The sequence below is a fragment of the Ceratotherium simum genome, chromosome 39, assembly GCF_057802395.1.
Source record: "Ceratotherium simum simum isolate JZ-2026a chromosome 39, ASM5780239v1, whole genome shotgun sequence".
Taxonomy (NCBI): domain Eukaryota; kingdom Metazoa; phylum Chordata; class Mammalia; order Perissodactyla; family Rhinocerotidae; genus Ceratotherium; species Ceratotherium simum.
The window spans coordinates 4,850,950-4,876,465 of NC_141938.1; the positions used below are offsets into that span (position 1 = coordinate 4,850,950).

Genomic DNA, 25,516 nt, shown 5'->3' on the forward strand with positions numbered 1-25,516 from the left:
ATATTTGAAAAAAATGCCAAGTATGCGGCAAGAATTTTTTTTTTTTTTGCTGAGGAAGATCTGCCCTGAGCTAACATCTGTTGCCAATCCTCCTCTTTTTTTTTTGCTTTTTCACTTGAGGAAGATTATCCCTGAGCTAACGTCTGTGCCAGTCTTCCTCTACTTTTTTGTCTGTGGGACACCTCCACAGCCTGGCTGGTGAGTGGAGTAGGTCTGTGCCTGGGATCTGGACCCGTGAACCTGGGTCGCTGAAGTGGAGCATGCAGAGCTTGAACCATTCGGCCACAGGACTGGGCCCAAGAATATTCTTTACATAAGTTGGTGTTATGTCAAGTGGATAGCCATATGGAAAAGAAAGAGGTTTTATCCTTATATGACACCACATACAATAATTTACCAGAAAGGATAAAGACAAACAGAAGAGTAAACAATAACATACTTAGATAAAACATAGGAAAAAAATTCCTGACCTTGGATTTGGCAAAGAATTATAGATAAGTTGCCAAGAGCAAAAACAGAAAACAAAAAAAAAAAAGGTAATTTGGACTCCGTCATGTTAATGACTTTTGTGTTTCCAAGGACACCATCAAGAGAGTGAAAACACCCTTTGGATCGCTTGTGCACTATCACTGGGAATATAAAATTACGTTGATAGTATGAAATACAACATGGCAATTCTTCTAAAAATTGCAGTTACCATCTGAACTAGCAATTCTACTTTTCAAAATTGAAGTAGATTTAAAATTAGGGACTTAGAGGGCCGGCCCCGTGGCTCAGCGGTTAAGTGCGCGTGCTCCGCTGCTGGCGGCCTGGGTTCGGATCCCAGGCGCACACGGACGCACCGCTTCTCCGGCCATGCTGAGGCCGCGTCCCACATACAGCAACTAGAAGGATGTGCAGCTATGACATACAACAATCTGCTGGGGCTTTGGGGGGAAAAATAAATAAATAAATAAAATCTTTAAAAAAAAAAAAAAATTAGGGACTTAGACATATGTCTACTCGTGTTTATATTAGCATTATTTGTCACAATAACCAAAAGGCGGAAGTTACCCAAGTGCCCTTCAGCAGATGAACGGATCAAAAAAATTTGGCATATACTTAACAGTGGTGTATTACTCAACTTTAAAAAGAAAGCTAATTCTGACATGCTATAACTGAACTGTACACTTACAAAATGGTGAAAATGTAAATTTTATGGTATGTGTATATTACCACAATTAAAAATAAAATTTTTAAGGCAAGAGTGTAAAAACAACCCACAGAATGGAAAATATTTTTATAAGTCATATATCTGATAAGAAAGTGGTATATCAAAAATATGTAGAGCGAGGCTGGCCCAGTGGTGTAGTGGTTAAGTTTGCATGCCCTCCTTCGGTGGCCCAGAGTTCATGAGTTCAGATCTAGGGCACGGACCTATGCACTGCTCATCAGTCCATGCTATGGCAGCATCTCACGTACAAATTAGAGGGAGACTGGCACAGATGTTAGCTCAGCAACAATCTTCCTCAGGGAAAAAGAGGAAGATTGGCAACAGATATTAGCTCAGGACCAAACTTCCTCATCAGAAAGAAAAAAATCTAAAGACCTCTTAAAACTTAATTATGAAAAGTCAAATGACTTTATTTAAATATGTCAAAGGATCTGAATATACTGTTTTCAAGGAAGATAGAGAAATGGTTATGAGGATATGAAAAGATACTGAACATTGTTAGATATCAAGGAAATGCAAATCAAAACCCCAGTGAGATAGCGCTTCACAACCACTGTGATGGCTACAATCAAGACCTGAGGTAATAAGTTTTGATGAGGATATATTTAGAAATTTGTACATGTGTGTTGGGAATATAAAATGGTATAGTCACTGGGAAAAGGTCTGGGAGTTCCTCCAATATAAAACCTAAAATTACCATATGACCCATCAACTCCACTCCTAGGTGCTTTTGTGTGTGTGTGGTGAGAACAGCTAATCCACTGTCTTAGCAAATTTCAACTATACGAATTGTATATGCCTATCAAATCATCACATTGTCATCTTTAAATATATACAATTTTATTAGCTAGGGATAAAGCTAGGGCGATGGGGAAGCGTGTCCAGGTGCATGCCACATTTGTATAACGATTTGTTTTTCTTATATCAGTGAAAATAGAAATCAATTGCCTTAGATTCATATATTATAGCAGTTAACATTTGAAAGGTCTCTAGGGACACAGGCAAAAACTAATCTAAAATACATTTCCTTCCAGTGTAAGATTCAGTCCTGAAACTTGAATAAGTTGTATGTCACGCCCTGTGGTTAGACTGAGGAGAGATCTTGCATTCAGGCTAGGGCTCTGGGATTCAAACTTCCCACCAGAGGCAGGTGCTCTGGGATTCTCTATCTTAAGCACTAAATGAGGGGGATGGGGAAGGGATGGGTGGAAGGCTCATCGCTAGCTAGGATCACAGATTAAAGATTTTTTATTTATTTATTTTTCCCCCAACGCCCCAGTAGGTAGTTGTCTGTCATAGCTGCACATCCTTCCAGTTGCTGTACGTGGGACGCGGCCTCAGCATGGCCGGAGAAGCGGTGCGTCGGTGCGATCCCGGGATCCGAACCCGGGCCGCCAGCAGCGGAGCGCACGCACTTAACCGCCAAGCCACGGGGCCGGCCCTAGGATCACAGATTAAAATGGAGCCTGACTCTTTATTACAGATGGTGAGGTCACATTCAAATGTGTTCCTAAACAAGGGTCACAGTTCCATGATTGGCCTGGCAGGCTTACGAGAAGCCCTTGACACCTAGAGGCCATGAGACCCTCTTGTTTCAGCATGGCCTGGCCTGGGCCACCCTAATGGTCTGTACTTTCTCCATTTGAAACTCAATCAGGAGTTCCCAATGCACACTGGTTGCCCACAAGTTCACCAAGAATTGGGTGAAAATGGTGAAGGCAGCCCCAGGCCAGGAAAAAATTCTGTCTAAATGCAGATGTGCCAGGTGAGTCAGGTTGCAGCCACCTGCCCACTGTCACTCAGGCACAGGGGGCGGGGCCTTCTGGACTGTCCAGTCAGAGAAGCCGCTGGGGCAGGTGCATAGGGCAATGCACCGCACCTGCGAGCACCTCCCTTATAGCTCCTGCCATGTTCCAGATTGATTGTCACCTGCGTTAACAATCCCTGGTGTCTCTACCACAGCCGCTGTCACGCTGTGATCTGCACTGGCTGTGTGAGTCATAGGAAGGACTCAGGGGACCCAGGGGACCTAGAAATGGTGAGTGTGTGGCCCTGGGGGTGAGGAGACGGGGAGGAGGGGCTGGTTGGAATAGGCTGTGGGGAGACGTGGTCTCACCGCAGTCACCTCCGGAGGCTGTGGACCAAAGACCACAGGTGGGGCTGCTGGGGCTTAGTCCCCTTAGCATGGGGGCTGGGCTGGCAGCCAGGATTCTGGGTGTCCTGTCCATCACTGTGTGTGGTGACATGAGCCCCAGAGCCTCTCTGGGCAGCTCTGTACCTGCAGCCCAGCCTCTCCCAAGATTGTGTGGTGACCTTGGGGAGGGTCATCAGGGACTATCATAACTTGGTCTCCGGGGTTTTTGTGTAGGAAGTGCTGTGGTCTGTGGGCTCCTCAGTCCCTCCTATCTCCCCAGGGGGCACCCATTTTCTCCTCAATTTTCCAGATATTTGGGGAACAGGGTCTCAAATCCACTGCCCTGTCCCTCCAGCATAGCTCTTCCTAGGGCTGACAGTAAGTCTAAATTTTCAGGTCCCTCCCCACATTCCCAAAGCCAACTTCCCCTCCTGATTCACAGCATCATCATCAACTATTTGTCCTCTGAGGTGCATTTCAAACAGACCTAATATTTTAACTGTTTATCGTTATTCCCCAGAGCCACGGATGGATCTTTTTTAAAGATTATATTTGTCTGTGGATATTTTACATGAGAAGAAAGCAGAAAATAACCGCCTGGAACTACACTGCATGAGATCCTTGTGCCCCTCCCCCCAGGATCTTTCTGGGCACAGACAGCCTTTGGGGAGTCCTTGGGTGGAGGTTCCTCTTGAAAAACATTCTTGGGTGATCTGTCCCATTGATATTGTCCCTCCCTAGTTTTGTGACATAGAAAAAATTTATTCCCTTAGTTAAGTCTCCATTTTTCTTTAAGGGTAAATGTATTTAATCAATAGAGCTTGGAAGACGATATAAAATAGTTCCAAACAGGCAACAAAGAGGTGAATTTCAGAAAAAAATATAATATTCCTGTATTACATTCCATTTGTTAAGAATACTTGTTTCACTCCTTCTTCCCCTGAATGTGTGTAGTAAGTTTCTGAGGTCTGTTCTTTACTTTTGGATGTTTTCAAGTGAAATTCCAGGGCTTAGACATGCAGACCACAAGTGTTTAGGTGTGATTTCTTGCCATGGAAATAATGTCACCCAGGACCAGGAACAGAATTTGCAAGCCGAAAATATGCATCTTTGGCATAAAGGCGATTTTGAACTGATGGTTATTTAAAAAACAGCAGACACAGGAAAAGCTCTGAAAACCTAGAAGAAGTTACCCTTTTGTAAGAGAAATTTACATTTATAAAGGAAATGTCCATTTGTAGTCGTGCCTCCATCTCTGTGCCAGGAAGCAAGGATGACTCTAAGCCTCTAGAAACTGTTATCAGTTGAAGGCAATAACTTAAATCTGTATTACAAGTTTACCTTTGTTTACTGTGCTTTTCCTGGTAACCTCCCATAACTAACCCCAGCTTAACTACTGGATGTTAAAGCTATTTTTCAGGGGAGATGAGCCAACCAGGAGCATATGCAGAAGAGAACATTTTGATCTGCCAATCAAAACTCATCCTTCTAGGGCCTCTGCATACCAGCTGGCCCTCTCTGCTCCCTTAAACCTCACTCCATACTTTGGATGGGGGAGACAGAGTTGAGCGCCTGTCCTTCTGTCTCCTTGCCAGTTGATTGTACAAAAAACTGTTTCTTTCCAAGACTAGTGTCCCACGGTATCAGCTTTTGTGTGCATCAGGTGGTGAGTCCTTGCTCAGTAACAGTAATGATTAACTGACTTTTTTTTCTGAAAGGGACAGATACTTGGGGTTTTGTAGTTGAACTAGTAAAAGTGCCTTACAATTTTCTTCCCTATTTTCCATGGAAAGGCAGGGTTTAAGTGATTTTGCAGGATTATTCAAACACTAGGTTTGTCTCATTTAACAATGATGTTCCAAAGCATCTCCAGTGGGGAGCAGAGGCCCACAGTCAGAGACCCAAGCTAAGGCCCCCTTGGGCCTGCAGAGGGAAGGACTTGAAGGCTCAGTTCATTGTTCCTGGGGAGCCTCCCCCTGCAGGTGTCCTGCCTGCTCACACCCACCATGGAAGGAGCCTCTATACTGAGAGGAGCTGCAGAGCCCTGGAAAGCTGGGGGTGCACGTGCACATGGGGTGGGGAGTGATGCCCTTTCTGAGGTTGTGGTTGTGGTTCCTTAGGCCTGGACATTTTAGAAATTGTTTGAATTTTGCATCCACACTGTAGGTGCACTGAGAGTGCAATTTGTGCACATTGAGAAAGTCTGTGAAGATCAGATGTTCTGTCTCCTGGACAAAGAGTTTATGAATTTGGGGGTTCATTTTGGTTAGAACCTTAAACTGAACCAGGCTGAGCGTGTCCTCACTTGTGAGAATAGAAGCCTGGGGGAGGCAGTGCTTCCATGCTCACAGGAGAGGGGAGGGTGTGTGGAGCCCCCAGAGTTCACTCCTGTGGCTGCTCAGGTGCCCCACCCCCCTCCACCAGGGACTGACCCTCTCTAGAGGTTACATCTCAACCGGCAGTGTTTAGACCCTAAATTTTGGGAATATGGTCAACTTTCTGAGTGTGGGTTTTCCTTCTGAACTCTGGGCAAGCAGGCTGCTTCTCGGAGCTGATTCATATCTTTGTGTTTCTGTCCTTGGATTCCTTTGTCAATTAAAGATTCTAGCCCTTTGATTCTAGTTTCCATTAGCACTTGGGGTTTTCAGATGTAAGTTGATTGAGAGATATGATGTAAGATAAGAAAATTGTTGAACCAAATAGGAGTTTTTGTTCCTTTAAAGAGAACCTTAAGGTGTGAGATGGGTATATTTAAGTTCACAGTTGTATCTTCCAATTTTAGGTCAGTTTTTCTGTCCGTGTCCCTAGAAAACTTTGACATTTAAAAGTCTATACTATTCCTAAGGCAGATGAATTCCTATTTCAATGGATGTGAGGAAAAAGCACTTGAATTTGAGGAAACAGGTCAAAGCTTATGTAGATCTTTGGAATTCCTAGTTTATTTAGGGCTTAATTGCAAACCCCTAATGTCTTATAATACCTTACTCCTTCCTGAAAATATCCCCAGTGTGCAATATACTGGAGGGACAAACTATCATGCCCCTTGCCCTTTTTGTTAGAAAGGGATTGATACATTTTGTATTGTCTGCAGTTTTGTATCCATTAGTGTTTAAAGGATTATATCTTGGAGTGGTTTCCTATGTAGAAATGTTAAAATTAATTGTATAAAGCCGAAGTTAAATAAAAATAATGACCAAGCATAAGAAAAAATAGTGTATATAAATTTCTCTCCTTATTTTAAATAAATAATGCATGAGAAGGTTTAAAAAATTCCTATGTAAGGAAACTAACTTAAGGAGACTCCCTGCCTGCACGTCCTGCCCCACTCCTCTGCTCTCACTCCAGCCCCCCTCAAATGACCAGTTTTGATCACTGCTTCATCATCCTGTTAGTGTTTATGTAAAAATAAGCCAGTGTGAATGCCTATTTTCTCACCCCTGTTTGTTCTTGTAGTGAGTGTGCAGGGTCCACATATTTGGTGTTTGGCTTCTGAACACTTAAGCCTCACCCCTCCCTTTCCCCTAGGCCTTCTTGTCTGGACGGGCTGATGAGAAAGCCTGGAGGCTCCTGCACTGTGAGCTGCTGCTTGCTGGGCAGCTCCTCCTGTGAGCTGTGCTGCCCTGTGTGCACTGTTCACCCACCACGCCTGGCTCTGTGTACAGAGGACTCCAAGTTCACAGTTTTGCTAATTACCTGTCCTTTGGAAGCAGGGGTATGAGAATGGGGCCATCCTTATTGTGGTCTTGTGGCCTATGTCTTGGGCAGAATCTGTGTGTTTACAGCGAAGGTGAGACTGAGGCTGGGGTCGCCTTGACATTAGGGGATGTCTGGGGTTATGAGGATGATTATACTCTGTGAATGAGGTAAACCCATTAGATGGCCACTCCTTGAAGAGCAGTTATTTCAGGGAGAAAGAAAAACACAGGAAAATGCAGCCAGTAGGTGTGGAGATTCCAGAGGGCTCTCCAGGACCCCTGAGTAACTGCTGCTGCTGCCCCTGTGTCTATTGCAACAAAGATCCTGACCCTCTGGGTTATAGCGGACAGCACACACAGTCTGAGTTTGGCCCAGCAAAGGGGTTAGTTCAAACCCAACTTAAGCCCGGGTTCCTTAAACTCTGTAAAGCAACCATTTTTCATGGAGGAGGCCTCTAACCCTGCTGGTAGTGATTTGAGGCTCTCTGGAGGAGGGCCTTATGTTCTTCATAGGCTTCTGATGCAAGAACCTGCCCTGGTCCCCACACTATATGCTGTTAGAGCTGCTATTATCATCTCATACTGAGATCTCTTGAAAATAGAGTCTCAGAAACACTGAGCATGTGACGCTCTACCAAGGCACCTGTTATGCCTTAGTGCTGGAAACAGCACCCTGCCAGCTCAGCCTACCTACTGACACTAGTGATATGAAGGAACCTAACCTTGGCCCTGTAGCTTATGCCACCTGCAGGAAGGGCGTGACCTTTCTTCGCTTCATTGAATGATGCTGTGGTGATGAAGGAAGTCACCCCTCTCCCAGACACCTTGGTTTCCTGGGGAGTTCCTTGGGATTAACTGAATGCACAGCTCTGAAGAGTGCAGACTTGAATGACAATACACATTTGTACGTGACGGAGCTCAGTGGAGAGTTGCTGCTCTTCATCCTTTAATTGGGACATCCCTGATGAACCGAACCCAAGTGTCACTAGAGCTATCCAAACATTAGTCGGTCATCTTACTACTGGCCAAAAATTGGGCTCATCTGCATATTTTCACAAGGACTTAGATGATTGTCTAAGAGATGACCCTTTGTGGTAAAAGAACTCTGAGAATCTCTTGACTCAGAGATTATAAGAATAGAAACCAACATAACACTTGTCTGTACGTTATTAGGTCTACAATACAAAGACTCACCAGGATGCTCGTTATCTACCTTGGAGTTCTGACACTGCTCATAGTAACCCTGGCACCTCTCAGAGTATACTGTGCTGTGGTCTCCAACAAGTTTCACCTCCCTTACGGGTCTCAGCCTCATAGAGCACCATACTGGCTTATGGAAATCAGTTGAATGAGAAATGTCCTGTTTCAGTCATCAGGGGTGAATTCTAATGAGTCTGTCTTCATCTATTTTTTGCAAGACTCAGCTTTTTTAGAATGGTTTCAGTTTTACAGAAGAATTGATCAAAATTCACATAGTTTCCATATAACCTCTCTCTCTGTATCTGCTGTTTGCACTATTTTTCACTTTTTGTATTACTGTGGTACATTTTTTTTACAATTTCTAACCCATATTGATGCATCACAGTGCTCAGTGTACATTAGCATTGACTCTGTGTTGTACAATGTGTGGGTTTTGAGAAATGTATAATAACATGGATCCATCATTTCTGTATCATAGAGTGTGGTTTCACTTCCCTAAAAATCCCCTGTGCTCCACCTATTGATTCATCCCTCCCTCCAGCCCCCAAGTTCTTCACAACCAAAGATCTTCCTACTGGCTCATGCTTTTGTCTTTTCCAAGATGTCATATACTTGGAATCATACACTACATAGCCTTGTCACATTGGCTTCTTTCCCTTAACAATATCCTTTTAAGGTGCGTCTGTGTGTTTTCACGGCTTGATACCTCATTTCTTTTTATCACTGAACAGTGTTTCATTGTATGGATACACCACTGATTGTTGATTATTCAACACTTGAAGGACATCGTGTTTAGAACTCTGTCATGCCAATTATGAATAAAGTGCTTGTAAACATTCATGTGTAGGTTTTGTGTGAGCATAAGGTTTCAACTGATTTGGAAAATACCAGGGAGCCTTAATGCTGGATCTTACTCTATTTAGCAACAGTGTATTTTGTTTAGAAAGAAACTTCCTGTCTTCCATTGTAGGTGTACCAAATTCTATTTCCACCATCAATGAATGAGGATTACCTGTAGCTTCACATCTTCACCAACAGTTGGTGTTCTGAGTGTTTTGTATTTTAGGCATTTAATAAGTGTTTAATGATCCCTCATTGTTGTTTTATTTGCAATTTTCTAATGATATTTGATGTGGAGCATGTGTTCATGTAGCTTATTTCACATCTGTATATCTTCATCACTGAGCTGTCTGTTCAAATCTTTTGCCCATTTTCTAATTGGGTTGTTTGTCTTCTGACTGTTGAGTTTTAAGAGTTCTTTGGATATTTCTTTTTTTTTTTTTTAAGATTTTTAAAATTTATTTATTTTCCCCCACAGCCCCAGTAGATAGTTGTATGTCATAGCTGCACATCCCTCCAGCCGCTGCATGTGGGACGCGGCCTCAGCATGTCCGGAGAAGCGGTGCGTCGGTGCGCCCCCGGGATCCGAACCTGGGCCGCCAGCAGCGGAGCATGCGCACTTAACCGCCAAGCCACGGGGCCGGCCCTGGATATTTCTAATACCACTTATTTACCAGACAAGCGTTTTACAAAGATTTTCTTTTATTCTGTAAGTTATGTTTTTATTATCTTAACACTTTCTCAGAGCAGGAGTTTTTCATTTTACCGAAGTAAAGTTTTTGTGTTTTTTTTGATGGACCTTGGTTTTTGGTTTTCTATCTAAAAATTCATCTCCAAACCTAAAGTCGTCTAGATTTTTCTCTCTTATCTTCTAGGAGCTTATTCCTTTGGCATTTAATTACATTGAGATCTGTGACGTGTTTTGACTCAATTTTTGTGAAAGGTGTATGGCCCGTGTCTACATTCAATGTGTGTGTGTGTGTATTTGCATGTGGATATCCATTATTTCCACCACTATTGGTTTAAAAAAAATTTCTTGTTCATTTGCATTGCCTTTGTTTCTTTGTGAAAGATCGCTTGAGTATATTTGTGTGGGTCTATAAGGAAAGCAATTAACTCACATCTCCTTCAGCCTTGCTGTCCTCTCTTATTAATTGTACGAGTTATTTCTGTTGTTGTGAATTCTTTCAGATGTCTCACAATCATGCCATATGGAAGAAATGTTATGAATTTAGCTACAGAATTCATGAAGATCTTCCATCTCAAAAAGTGGAAGTTCCCCTCTATTACTAGTTTATCATAAATGAATGTTGGATTTTATCAAATCCTCTTTTATTTCATTTCCTCTTGCTTTCCTTTTTTATATTAGTAATATCTGTCTTCCCTGTTTTCTTTGTTTTCTTGACTGTTTATCAATTTTATTAGTCTTGTCTAAGTACCAGCTTTTTTTGTTTTCATTTTCTCCATTGATTTCCCACAATGACATAGATTTCTTTTCTAATTTTTACTAGTTCTTTTACTGTGCTTACTTTGGATTTACTTGGCTCTTCCTTTTATTGTTTCCTAAGGTAGATGCTTACTTTAATGATTATAGATCTTTGCTTTTTCCATTGTGTTTGTTCAGTGGCATACATTTCCCTCTAGACACTGCTTTTGCTGCATACAAGAATCTTTTGTACGTTGTATTTTCATTTCATTTAGTTCAAAATAAATTTTCATTTCTTTTGAGACTTCTTTGATCTTAAGTATTATTTAGAAATGTATTGTTGAATGTTCACATATTTGGGGGTTTTCCAGCTTTGTTGTTATTGACCTCTCTGTGAATGCCTAGGTGGTGTGAGAATATATTTTGTATGATTTCTGTTCTTTCAAATTTGATAAGATTGTCCTTTTTTTCCCAGAGGTTGTTGAATTCTCCAACTATTGAACTGGATTCATCTATTTCTCCTTGCCTTATATATTTTACCGGTCTGTTGTTACGCATGTACACATCAAGGATGGCTGTGCCTTCTAGGAGAATAGACACCTTTATCAGTATGTAATGTCCCTCTCTATCTCTGAAATTTCCTTGGCTTGAAATCTGCAGTGTCTATAATTCATAGACCTATGCCAGCTTTCTTTTGATCTGTGCTGGCATGGGATATTTTTCTCCATCCATGTACACTGCATCAGTCTGTGTCTTTATATTGGAAGGGGTTTCTTGTAGACAGTATATAACTCAGTTGTTTTTGAAAAATCTGATATTGAATCTATATCCTTCAATTTTATTGAGACCATTGTTTTTTTTTTTTTTTTTTAAGATTTTATTTATTTATTTTTTTCCCCCCAAAGCCCCAGTAGATAGTTGTATGTCATAGCTGCACATCTTCTAGTTGCTGTATGTGGGATTTGGCCTCAGCATGGCCGGAGAAGCGGTGCCTCGGTGCACACCCGGGATCCGAACCCGGGCCCCCAGCAGCGGAGCGCACGCACTTAACCGCTAAGCCACGGGGCCGGCCCATATTGAGACCATTGTTGATTAAAGTGTTTTTTGATACAGCTGGATTAGTATTTAGCACCTCTTTCACTTTTTTTTATCTTGCTCTTGTTGTTTGTTTCTTTTTGTCTTCCACCATTTTTCCATGTTCTCTGGCTGAAATAGAGCATTTTATCTGATTCTTTTCTTTCCCCTCTCTTAGCATATCAATTACACATTTTTTATTAAGCTCTTTTAGTGGCTGCTGTTGAGTTTTCAGTACACATTTATAACTAACCCACATTTTCTGTCAAATAAACCTATACCACTTCACTGTGTGCAAGTACTTCATAACACACTATTCCCAATTTCCCCCCCGTGCTTTGTCATATTATGGTCATTTATTTCACTTGTGTTAAGCTTCTCATTACCAAATACATTTTTATTTTAAACAAAGTGTCATCTGTTATATTAATTATAAATATATAAACGATATTTTACCTTCATTTTTTCTTTTTCTAATCCTCTACCTTTTTCATTTACATTCTTTCTGATAAATTTTTGAACATTTCATTCAAACTAGGTGCACTCACGAAAAATTTCCTCAATTTTTGTCTCAGGAAGTCCTAATTTTTCCTTTATTTTTTGATGGATAATTTTGCTTGACAGAGAATGTATTCAGAAGCGTATTCTACTTTGTCATTTTTCAATGTGCTCTGTCTTTGATTTCTCTGTAGATGAATATAATATTCTTGGGTGTGCACTTTTGAGTTTACCATGTTTATTTTTCTCTGAGTTTCCTGGATGTGCAGTTTGCTGGCTATCATTAATTTCGGGATATTTTGGTGATTATTACTTCACTTGTTTCCTCTATTACTTTCTATCTTTCTTTTCCTTCAGGTATTCCCAACATGTCTATTTTAAACCTTATGTTAAAGAGGGATGTCGTAGGCTTCATGTATATTGTACTCTGTCTTTTTTGGTTTTTTTGTTTCATAATTATAATATTTGTTTCATTGTATGGCATTTCTGTCATTTCCCAACATGCTCTTGAACATGTCGTTACAGAAATATCATGAAATGTGATCACAGTAAAAAGGTGTAAATAATTTCCATGTGTTCATGATGCTGTTAAATTGATGAGGAGTGTGTACAGAAAAAGACTGAGTTTTCATGATCACATCATAGAATATATGTTTGGACATGACAGAATCATGTGTAACTTTCCTAGAAATGGAGTGTAGATCCATCATGTTGTCATCCTTATGCATCCTACTCTACACATATGTGTCATGTTTTAGGACTCAGTTGCCATTGAGGATGTGGCTGTGAACTTCACCCCAGAGGAGTGGGCTTTACTGGATCCTTCACAGAAGAAACTCTATAGAGATGTGATGTGGGAAACCTTCAGCAACCTTGACTCAATAGGTAAGAATGAGGACATTCCTTCCCTTCACCAAAGGGAGAACGAGTGTTTCTTGCCCATTAACATTGTGCCAAGATATAGAATGTGAAAAGAGGGGATGTTAGTAAATAAACTAGATGTGCTCATAGCTCATCATGGTCTTAGAATCTAAAACTTTTTCTATAATTTCCAATACTTTGGAATTATCTTTCTGGGTCTGCATTTCAGGAAAAACATGGGAAAGTCATGATATTGAAGATCAGTACAAAAACCAAGGGAGAAAACACAGGTGAGTCACACTCAGAATAGAAGGTAATGTCTCATGTGAGAATCCTGGTATGTTATGAAATTTGAAAAAGATGCAAACAAAACGAATAACCCTTGCTGCTAATTTGGCTCTTCTTAGAAAATTTTCACCAAATATACTTTTTGAAACGTGATGTACAGGTTCAGCTTTTACAAAATAAATTCACTTGGCAACAGTTTTAATAAATCCTCTATTTGAATATCACTGTTTGGATAGTAGTAAGGCTGAAGTCCTCTTATAAAGCATTCAATATATTCAATTTTGGAGAATTCACACAAGGTGGAAAACTTTATTGTTTTCGATAAATGATAATATAACAAATATAAAATCATTAATAAAGCAACTATTAATAATGTGCTTCTCATGTTTTACAGAAGTCATATGGTATTGAGACTCTGTGAAAGTGAAGAGGGTAGTCAATGTGGAGAAAACCTCAGCCTTATTCCCAATGTTGCAGCAAAACCATGTAAATATAGTACATTTGGAGAAGTCTTCATGCATCATTCATCCCGTAATAGGCACATCAGATGTCACCCTGAACACAAAGCATATGACTATGAAAAATTTGCAGAGAAGCCATATAAATGTAAGGAATGTGGGAAAGCCTTCATTTTTCCCAGTGGTCTTCAAAAACATGAAAGAACTCATACTGGAGAGAAACCATATAAATGTAAAAAATGCAGTAAAGCATTGACTTCTTCCAGGTCTCTTAAAATACATGAAAGAATTCATACTGGAGAGAAACCATATAAATGTAAAAAATGCACTAAAGCATTCACTTCTTCCAGGTCTCTTAAAATACATGAAAGAATTCATACTGGAGAGAAACCATATAAATGTAAAAAATGCAGTAAAGCATTCACTTCTTCCAGGTCTCTTCAAATGCATGAAAGAACTCATACTGGAGAGAAACCATATAAATGTAAAAAATGCAGTAAAGCATTCACTTCTTCCAGGTCTCTTCAAATGCATGAAAGAACTCATACTGGAGAGAAACCACATAAATGTAAAAAATGCAGTAAAGCATTCATTTATTCCAAGTCTCTTCAAGTACACGAAAGAACTCATACTGGGGAGAAACCCTATGAATGTAAGGAATGTGGGAAAGCCTTTATATGTCCCTCAAGCCTTCGAGCACACATGGTCTGTCACACTGGAGATGGACCTTATAAATGTAAGGAATGTGAGAAAGTATTTGTTTCTCCTAGTGCATTTCAAAAACATGAAAGGAGTCACACTGGAGAGAAACTCTATGAATGTAAAAATTGTAGTAAAGCATTCACTTATCCCAGAACTCTTCAAATGCATGAAAGATGTCACAATGGAAAGAAACCCTATGAATGTAAGGAATGTGGGAAAGACTATGTTACTCGTGCAAACCTTCGAGTGCACATGATCACTCACACTGGAGATGGACCTTATAAATGTAAGGAATGTAAGAGAGCATTTATTTCTCCCAGTGCCTTTCGAGTACATGAAAGGAGTCACACTGGAGAGAAACCCTATGAATGTAAAAAATGCAGTAAATCATTTACTACTTCTGGTTCTCTTCGAGTACATGAAAGAATTCATACAGGAGAGAAACCTTTTGCATGTAAAGAATGCAGTAGAGCATTCACTTCTTCCAGTTATATTCGAGTACATGAAAGGATTCATACAGGAGAGAAACCCTATGAATGTAAAAAATGCAGTAAATCATTCACTACTTCCGGTTCTCTTAGAGTACATGAAAGAATTCATACTGGAGAGAAACCCTGTGAATGTAAGGAATGTGGGAAAGCCTTTAGAGATCCCTCAAGCCTTCGATCACACATGATGATTCACACTGGTGATAGACCTTACAAATGTAAGGAATGTGAGAAAGCATTCATGTATCCCAGATTACTCCGAAGACATGAAAGAAGTCATGCTGGAGTGAAAACATATGAATGTAAAGAAAATGGGGAAGGTCTTCAGTTGTCATCAAATTTTCCAAATATATAAAAGAGATCATACTGGATAGAAACCCTATGAATGTACAAAATGTAGTAAAGCATTTGTTTTCCCAGTTCTCTCTCAAGACTTGAAAGAACTCATACTGAGAGAAACCCTGTGAATAACAGGAAAGTGGGAAAGCCTTTATTTGTCATCCAAAGTTTTGAGGATATGGGAGAATGCACACTAGAGGAAAAACCAAGTAAATGTAATGAACATGGAAAGACTTTTGTCATCCCAGATCTTAATGAAGGCATAAAAAGAGTCCCTTGATTCGAACATCTTGGATGTGAGCAACACGGAAAAGACGTCACATGGCTTACACCATTGTATGTGAAATTCCCACTAAAAAGATATATAATTATAAGTCATAGGAGAAAGCTTGATGGAAATTAATGTGTAGGCTGTTCTAGAAAACTTGTAACATGAAAGAGTTGTTATGAAATTTGTAAATATATTGTGTTTACCAAGAATCTTTCTTAAAGTGTGACATTGGATTCTAGATTTCTATTAAGTACTTTCAGAAATGAAGATTGAGGTGAGATAATTCTGCAAGTCAACCTTCATCAATAGTACATAAGATTACTAAGTAGTGGTTTTCCCTTAAATCAACTGATAATATTTTCTCTTGAATTTTTTAATAATGTATTCATTTTTCTGTATTTAGGGGCAATTGGAAATGACAGTTTGTATTTGTTGGGATTTTCTTACTGTCCTTTTATTGCAGTTCCCAGATATGCCTAATCCATTGTATATATTGTGCCTTTCTTAGAGACAGCTCCTTTTCTGGGGTGGTGGGTATAGGAGCCTTTGTTTGTTTTCCATACTATTAAACAGTTGGAATAAATTTTGATGTATGGCAAGTGTATCAAAGAGTATACTTTCTTGTGAATTCTTTTTTTTTTTTTTTTTTAAAGATTTTATTTATTTATTTTTCCCCCAAAGCCCCAGTACATAGTTGTCTGTCATAGCTGCACATCCTTCTAGTTGCTGTATGTGGGACGCGGCCTCAGCATGGCTGGAGGAGTGGTGCCTCGGTGCGCACCTGGGATCCGAACCCGGGCCGCCGGCAGCAGAGCGCACGCACTTAACCGCTAAGCCACGGGGCCGGCCCTCTTGTGAATTCTTATTTTCGTATTAGGGCATTTGCTCTTTGTCCTTCCTTCTGACTGGTATTTGGTGAATAGACTTTGCATTAAGTACAGGCCTGTGATAGGGCAACAAAATCTAGAGCGAGACATATCACCCTGTATTGTATTATGTCAATGGGGGTAATATTAAGAAGTAGATCTTTAGGAATCCATCCCCTTTGTACTCCCAAGTTGGAATTCACCAGTAGCCTCTCTTGCATGAGATTTGGAAGGCAGAAGCAAACAAGGCATTGGTCAGATTTTGGAACCACCATACAGGGAGAGAGACAGTTACATAGGAGCTTTGAGGACGCCATCTTCCATCCTATTTTCTGGATTCTTTGCCCTTCTAGAAGTCAACTGTATCTTGAAAACCACCACCAACTGTTTGATTTCCATTTCCATAGAGATATATTTTCCACTGATATTTTCACATGCTTCACATCAAAGATCTATTAGAGTTAGGAATTTTCTGTATGGTCTCTTATGTCTACCGGGAACCTAATTCAGACTTTTGTGGTTGGGAGTATTCTCTGATTCTCCTCTTCTCTATATGATATCTGTATAAGGTCTAATGAGTATAGGAAACATCTTATGCTGTTAATAGTGCTAGTGAGCATGTTTTCCTGATTCACCATGACATGTACAGTGGGGCATAAACAGAAGGACATGGGAGTTTGTTTCTCTGCTGCATTGTGCAGTGGCTGCCTTGACCCAGTTCTTCCACATGAGAACAGTCACCTTTCTCATGTCAGGAAGACTGTGTTTCCTGTTACTTGTAGCTGAACATATTCCCTCAATGTGTTTTCAATGTTTGTTTGTATGTCATTAATACTATGTGCATTTCTTGGTGAAGTGAGCACTCCTGCAGTTGTTTCATTGATATATTCTCTCAACTGTTTTCTGAGCCACTGTATGTTAATAAATATTACTGTGCTTTTCATTTCCTCAGAGAGAGAATATATTAAAATCCATTTTAATTGTGGATTTTCAGATATACTTTGCAATTTTATTAATTTAATCATTATATATGATGAGTCAATTTTATCATGTGCATACAAATTCAGGTACTTTTTCCTCAGGCAAACTGTGTTTTTTAAAGTTACAATCTTTGTCATGAAAGTAATTTCTCATTCATTCTTAACCCAAAACTTTACAATCATGGTTTTTTCAGTGCCCACTTGCCAGTGACCTGCAGGATTGCACCTCTAGTCAAGGAAGGGGGTATAATGAATTCTAGTAAGAATGACCACAGACCATAAAGGACTGTGAGGTATAACAGTAACAGGGTGTTCAGAAGGACTTCTTGCAAGATTTTGCCGTATGTTAGATGATGTGATTCCTATTCAATGATCAGTCATTTTCTGTATTGAATCCTGTGTGGAGGCAGACTCAATTCTATCTTTGGTAAACATTTTATCTTTGGTAAACCTAATCATTGTTTTCTAGAAGGCAAAAACAATGTAGTGGAGCTAAAGTTAATTCGTAAGTAGTTCCAGTCAGTCATTTTAGTAAGGAGTAGGGAATATTACTCATTTTTATGATTTGGGATTTTATCTTTTACCACTTTTACTGTTATGGTTACAAAATACCCTTAGTCTTGTCTTGTTGTCTGTGTAACGTTGATGAGGGAGGTGAAGGACATTTTTCTCTTTAGCAAGATGAAACTTAGCTTTGCAGTGACTGCAGGCAGCTACTGGTCCTCTGGGACAGCTTTTGTCTTTCCTACTTATTATCAAAACACTGATGTATTTCCTACAGTGTATTAGACACTGTTTATCATAAAGTATGTCAGTTAACGTATAAAAATTCACTTCTTAGTATACTACATAATATTTTTAATATCTTCTTTATGACTCAACTAAGGCCTTTGAGTTTAGGTAAATTGTGAGACAATAGACACTTAGCAAGGGAGAGAGACAGGACCACTGTGCCAATCAAGCCTTTCTTTCTCAGAGACTATGCTCTTGATGCTAATGTTTCCACATCCCTCACATGCCATGCACTTTAGAGTCAGTGTACCCAATTCGGCAGAAATAAGGCCCAGTAGGATTTGGATATAGCAGTATGAAGCAGACAAGTTCTTGAAGTCCTGGTGCTTATATGTTTGTGGGAAAAGAGAGATGATTAAAAAATGGGGAACCCTTGTCTTATAAGATGGAAATAAGGGCTTTGAAGAAAAGTGAAAATAATAACATTGAGCTAGTAGGGAGGCTGAGGTGTGTATATCTCTTTTCTGTGCCGGTAGGAGTGAGGGAGGATGCCATTATTATTGTTGTCTGAGACTTGAGACTTCCTGTTGATTTAAGCCACAGTTATTTGTGGTGTCTTTTTGTTTTTGATATCATTTGAGAGGATTTTTATTTACCTTTAAATATTTAAAATGTTATAGGCTTTAGCATTTTCATTTTGATGCTGTACAGACTGAATATGCAATATATACCCCATAAACCGTGATGTTCCTCCCACTTAGAGAAACAGTTGCATTCCTCTGCACTGTTCTAGCTCATCCAGAGTGTGTTCTGTGAGTACAGTGATATCTATGCAAGTCCACTGTATCTCGCAGTGGAAACAACAAAAATAGCTATGGATGTTTAGCGGCAAGCATCCAAGGAATAATTGAGATGTGCTGCAGAGAGAAAGTATCATTTTGAGTAATATCCTAATTGGGTATAAAAGGAGAAATGGGAAAAAATCCTTGTCTTTTTTAGCAGGAGTAGCTGGAAGTCTTTAGTTTCAATGATCCACAAAGTCCCATAGCCCACTTTGCTGTTCACAGTTTTCGTTTCCATATGCTTAGATGTCCTGCAATGTTGTGGAAAAGTCAGAAAAAACAGTAACAGCTATGAGGTGTAATAAAGAGCAAAAGAAATTATTACTCTTCTGTTTTTTTCATGTTAACTTATACAGTGGAGAAGTGTTGTTCAAATGGGCACCACAAGAGTGTTCTTTTTGATGATGGCACATTTCCCATTTTTTGATGGCACGATTACTATACATTTGTGAAGTTTCAGAAGTATACATAAATATTGTATATTTATATAATTTATAGAAAATGAATAGCAGAATCACTTTCACATGTTAGGATAATGTTGAGCTCTCCTGATTCTTGATTTTTATGCATTCAACACTTCTTTCTAGCACTCTGGAATCCTTCTTAGGAAGAATAGAAGTATTGAAAAGAAGAATTCAGCCCTCAATAGGCCTTTCTTGCAAATCTGTCTTAACTGAAAAAAACCCTCTAGGGTTCTCCCTGCCCTCATCTCATACTCCTAACTAGGAGTGAAGTGAAAGGGCTCTCAGAATCTTTGAGTTTAAATCAGGTTCTGTGGACAGATCTGTAGAAATACTGTGGTTCTGAAACAAAAAGTTGCCTCTTAAGTGAGGTCTGTCTGGGGACATCCTCATCCATGTGCATCAGCAGCATTTCTTTATCTATTTTATCCATAGAGCATTTCCAGCTCTTGGTTTCCCAGCTCAAGCCTACTCATGTCTGCTTACTTGGAAACATCTTTAGAAATCCATGCAGATCCTACTTTGGAAAATTTCCACCAGACAATGCCAGGGGCCTGTGAGCTGAAAGGGTCACAGAAGCAGTGGTAGAACCCATGTCATGGGCATATTCTGTCAGCCACAGTGACCAGAAACATCGCATATTTATCAGATCTGCTTGTCTACTTATTCAACAATGCTTCAACTGATTGACTTTGAGCAGGGAAATAAATGGCTCTAGAATTTGTCAAAATAAGTCAATCCATTAGTGTCTCCCTCCACAAACCTCTTTCCATGGCGTCTTTAGCAGCCTCCTATTATGTATCTAAGTCTCCAAACCTCCTGTGGTGGACAAATTACCCAAGGCATTCTTGTACTGAAATTATTCTCCTCATCTAGTGCTGCACACAATTAGAGAAGCCACTGATGGCAACTGACAGTCTTTTTGTAAATGGAGGCCCTCCCAGGGCCTGAGTTGACGGTCCTCCACAGCCAGCTTCACATTTTGCTTTGGGTCATGAATTCAGGACCCCTTCAGGTTTGCTAATCAAAGGCCTCATTGAAGAGATATGGGTACTTACAGGATGGAGCCAAAAATGGCACCTCTGGCATATCACACCTACAGGAGGAAGTGTGTTCCCCTCTTCTCTGATTGATGTAATACATTCGGGAGGAGGTCACTTCCTTTTAAGACACATTGGCCACTTCAGGAGTGACTTGGGGGCACATGAATGACCAGGGCGCTCATAGACTTTGTGAACAGTGTGCACCACCACACCTGATGGGGTCCACTGCAGAGTAGCTGTGTTCTTTCCCTGGATCAAACAGGCCTTCCCTGAGCACAGGTTGGATCAGATTGATTAGTCCAACTCCAGGTAATGCTGCTAGCAACAGAGAATTCCCAGGCCAAGGATCAAACACATCTGCACATTTTTTACAGATCCTTTGCCCACTGCCAATGACCTAGCTGTCTCATCCCAACAATAGCAACAACTCCTTATCCAAGGTCGCCCCCTTTGACATAAAAACTCTTGAGATACCTTCCCTCACAATACCCAACTACAAATTGAAGTCACTCCTTACTCTACACATATTAAACCTCAGTCTGCAGAGGCTCATTTCATTGCTCAGCGTATTAAATTGACTCAAATTTCTGAGACACATACTGACTCCTCAGACCAGATGATGTTAATCTTGCCTCATGTGCCTCTGTAATACAAAATTATTAAGAGGCCTCTAACCTAAAGGTCTTTGCAAAATTCAAGAGACTTCCCTCCCCTACCATGGATAACTTAGTGACTGACCAACACACCTGATGTGAAAAAATCATGTCACGGGTAATATAATCCGTGTGTGTTAAGTCCAGGTGGAGGAAGGAGTCCCTACAGGTGATGGCAGGTAGACTTTTTAGGGCTTTTCACCCCCTCTGCTGGGCTACATGCTGTGCTCGGACCATGGTAGAACCTAATAAAGAAAAATTACTCACCCTATAATACATGATCCTCCTGAAGCCAGGATCAAGGACTCACCAAGACACTGTAGAAATTTTTGATATTATCATCTAATGTCTCAAAATATAAAACATAGGGCTCTTGAAAAAGATATTCACTGCATCTTGTACCTCTCTTATGACCCAGGCTGCAACCCTCTTAGGATGGCCTAATGGCTTACTTAGACAAAACTCGCATTCTTCTAAATAGATGTTCCTGCTGTTTGAGTTACATTCCCCCGGTCTTTGGGGCTTACTATTTTGTTCTGATCATCAGGCTTGCTGGCACCTTATAAGTAGAACCTTTCTATACTACACTTTTCTGTCAGAACAGTCAATCCTACAGGTCTTTGGTTTATTGTAATAGTGCCCTTTAGCCACCACTCTTATATCCCACTCCTGGGTCTTCCTTCTAACATCACCTGTAGTCTGTATGCCCTGCATGTCAATATTTCATTTTGAGCACCCTCGTCAGACCCCCTCAAGTCCATCCAACACAAATGTGCTGTTTTCCTATCATTTGCACTCATGTGCTCATTGTTGTGGGAGTCACTGGTCCTGACCTGGGCACACATGATGTCATTCAACAAGAACATCCTTAATGCCAATCAAGAAATGTCCAAAACACTCAAAATACCTGTAGCAGACAGCTAATGTTTGAGATGTTTTCCATGAAGGAAAACTCCCTGGCAGCCATGGTAGCTGATGAGTACTTGGGTTTAGACTATATTAACCAGCCAGAGAGAGCTCTGTTTCCCTAAAAGGGCTGCTTGCTGCATGTTGGCAAGTTTCACTGGCCAAGTGACACCAATGACACAAGAAATAACACAAAAAATTAAACAGTTGCATTACTTAAATATTTGAACAGAGTTCTGGAACCATACTGATGGTTTCCTGGATCTGTCCAACACCTTGAATCCTGGAATAACTGAATTCAGATATTTTTGGAGGCTTTGAGATCCTAATTATAATTTCTTGTGCTTTTCACATGGTGAATTGACATAAGTGAAGCCATGATGGCCGCTCCGTGACCCTCAGAAACCATCTGCACTGAAAAAATACAAAGCAGTTGCTTGTGATGGGAACTGGCCCTTCTCCCACAATACAAACTGCAATTGTTTATGTCTCAAGACTCTAGGAACGTCGGGAGCAGTCACAGACTGGCCATCTGTGTCCTCCGGACGCTTACCAGGAGTCACAGTGCACATACACACTAGATAACACCTAACATCTAAAGAAAAGAAACACCAGATGTTCCCATATGGGCCCTCGATGAAATCCTAAATAAAAACCCTAACTTAGCATTACCTGGGCGGGAGTCTCACCTGCGGAGGGGACGCCTTGCCCAGGATCCTTTCTCTCAACCGGCACTCCCTGCCTGGCCGTGCTGTTGGGACTTCCCTGGCTAAAGGCATGGATGTTGTGAGTACCCGGTTTGGTGTTACTTTCATTTTCCCATTCTTGTATTCTCATATTTTACTGATTTTCTTTCACTGTAGCTGTTTCAACCTAATTTTATATATCTCTATTAATAAACAATCATTGCTTACTTATTAAATATTTACTCTAAATGGTCCTTTGGACAAAAGATGCTATTCTTTGACCAATCCGACCCCTTTTCCCCAATTAAAACGGTGCCCCCACCTTAGGTGCTATATTAGTGGTTTCACTCTGAATGTGGGAAATAAACCACACTAAAATAATCCAGGAATTCACTGAACAAAGAAATAACAAATTACATAAAACCCCCTGAAGAAAGGGGACCAATACTGAAAGTTACTACAATATATTACCTAAAATGTCCAGTTTGTGAAAAAAATGATGAGACATGCAAAGATACAGGAGAGTAGGAACCGTATGCTGGGATAAAACAGCAATTGAATAAATGACCCAACTCTTACAGGAAACCCCAGTAAAATTAACAGGTGACATCTCAGCAGGAAAAAGAAAGGTCAGAAGGCAGAGGGATAACATATTCAAAATGCACAAAGAAAAAAACTCTCAACCAACAATCCTATATTCACCAAAACTATGTTGTAAAACTAGAAGGTGAAATAAAGACTTTCCCAGATAAACTGAGAGCATATATTGACAGTCAACTGGCAGGCAGGAATGGCTGGAGGAGATCTTCAGGCTGAAAGCAAGTGACCCCAAGTGGTAACTCATATCAATATAAAGAAACAAAACACCAGTGTAATTATGTAATTATGAAAGACAGAAATAATACACATTTTCTCCTTTCTTCTCTTAACTGATATCAAAAGAATTGTATAAAATACCATGTCTGTAAAGTGCTGTTAGGACTATAATATATAGAAATGTAATATGTGTGTAATGTGTTTGCCATTAAAGGAACAAAAATCATGGAGCAAAGCTGTATGGGGCTAAGGAAATGACTACAAATGGTAAAGAAATTAGTGTAACAAGATATTATTGGTTAAATTATTAATAGATATAATCTGCATAACAATACCACAAAAATGGCAAGAGAGAATAGAGCTATATATGAGTAATGTTTCCATGTATGATTGGAATTGAGCTAGTACAAATATGAAGCTCATTCTTATAAATTAAGTAGATGTTAAACAGAGCAACCCCTAAAAAAAAAAAATAGTGAAAAAGTCATCAAAAATGAAAATGCTACATTAGAAAATACCCTGTTAATGCAATAGAGAGCTATAAAGGAAGAATAGAGAAACTAAAAATAATGTGAGAATTGTAGAAAATAAAAAGTAAAACGGCAGGTGTAATCGTAACTATGTCAATAGTACTAGATGTGAATGGATTACATTATCAAAACAGGAGGAAAAGATTGTCACCTCAGATTAAAAACATAAATCGTGATCTAAACAGACGCTATGTACAAAAAACACAGTTTAGAGTCAAAGATATAAATAGATTGAAAGTAAAAGCACAGAAAAGATACATCTGTAAACAGCCCCCACAAGATAGTTGGAGAGATGATACAAATATCCCGCCAAATAGACTTGAAAACAAAAGACATCACAGAGATATTGAGGGACGTTATATCATGCTGAAAGTCAAAGTTTATGGGCTGCATCTCAAACAGAACCTAGAAAAAGACTTATAGCCATCAGTGCCTCTACTAGCAAAGAAGAGAGATCTCAAATCAATAACCTAAGCTTTCACCTAAGCAGACTTGAAAAGACAAAGTACCAAACCCAAAGCAAGGAGAAAAGGAAATAATAAAAATTAGAGCAGAGATTAATGAAATGAGAAATAGAAAAGCCACAGAGAAAATCAATGATACCAAAAGTAGATTCTATGAAAATATTAACAAATTGACAAATCTTGAGCTAGACTGATTTAGAGGAAAGGGGGGAAGGTTCAAATTAATACAATCAGGAAGAAAAAGGGATATTACTACTGACATTGAAGAAATAAAAAGGATTTTAAAGGAATTCAATGAAAAATTTTATGGCAACTAATGAAATGGATAAATTCCTTGAAAGACAAAAACTACTGTAACTAACTCAAGAATAAATGGAAATCTGACTAGAACTCTAAGTGAAGTGGTTGAATTAGCGAACAAAAAAAATCACTCTTTATGTAAGCCTAGGCCCGGATGGCTTCAACTCAGAATTCTCCAAACACTCAAAGAAGGTTTATTATGGATTCTTTACAAACTTAAAAAATAGAATGGAGACAACACTTCACACTCATTTTGTGAAGCCAGTACTCCTCTGATACCAAAACCAACAAGTGTATTGCAGAAAAAACTACACCCTTATTTCTTTTGTGAATATGGATGCAAAAAACCTCAACAAATACTAACAAGCCCAATCCAGCAACATATAGAAAAGAATTATATACCAAGACCAAGTGGGTTTATTCCAGGAGTGAAAGGTTGGGTTAACATCTCAAAATCCATTATGTAATAAAGGATCAATAGAGTAAAAAGCCAAAATGGCAAGATCATTTCAATAGACTCAGGAAAAATGACTGAAAAAATCAGTACCCTTTCATGATTAAAACACTCAGCATACCAGGAACAGAAGGAAATTTCCTTACTTCATAATGAGCATCTATGGAAAACCCACAGCTAATATTGTATTTAATGGTGAAAGACTGGATGCTTTCCCCTGAAGATAAGGAACCAAAGAAGGATGTGTGCTCTTGCCACTTCTAGAATGACCTGGAGATTTTATCCAGAACCGTTAG

The 25,516-nt window shown here is 39.6% G+C and overlaps 1 protein-coding gene across 2 annotated transcripts in view; it reads left to right on the forward strand.

Annotated features, from left to right (window-relative positions):
* LOC101402583 (uncharacterized) overlaps window positions 1–16,103 on the forward strand; it is a 36,199-nt gene extending 20,096 nt beyond the window's left edge. Inside the window, exons 1-5 of one of the 2 annotated variants that reach the window (XM_087425403.1) lie at window positions 9,649–9,791; window positions 10,984–11,116; window positions 12,839–12,965; window positions 13,171–13,231; window positions 13,624–16,103. In XM_087425403.1, coding sequence (XP_087281529.1) covers window positions 12,932–12,965; window positions 13,171–13,231; window positions 13,624–15,232 — 1,704 coding nt within the window. In that variant the 5' untranslated portion in view covers window positions 9,649–9,791; window positions 10,984–11,116; window positions 12,839–12,931 and the 3' untranslated portion in view covers window positions 15,233–16,103. Of the gene's footprint in view, window positions 1–9,560; window positions 9,792–10,983; window positions 11,117–12,838; window positions 12,966–13,170; window positions 13,232–13,623 lie in introns of those variants that run through there. The other variant, XM_087425402.1, reaches the window with a different exon arrangement.
* The last annotated feature ends 9,413 nt before the right edge of the window (window positions 16,104–25,516 follow it).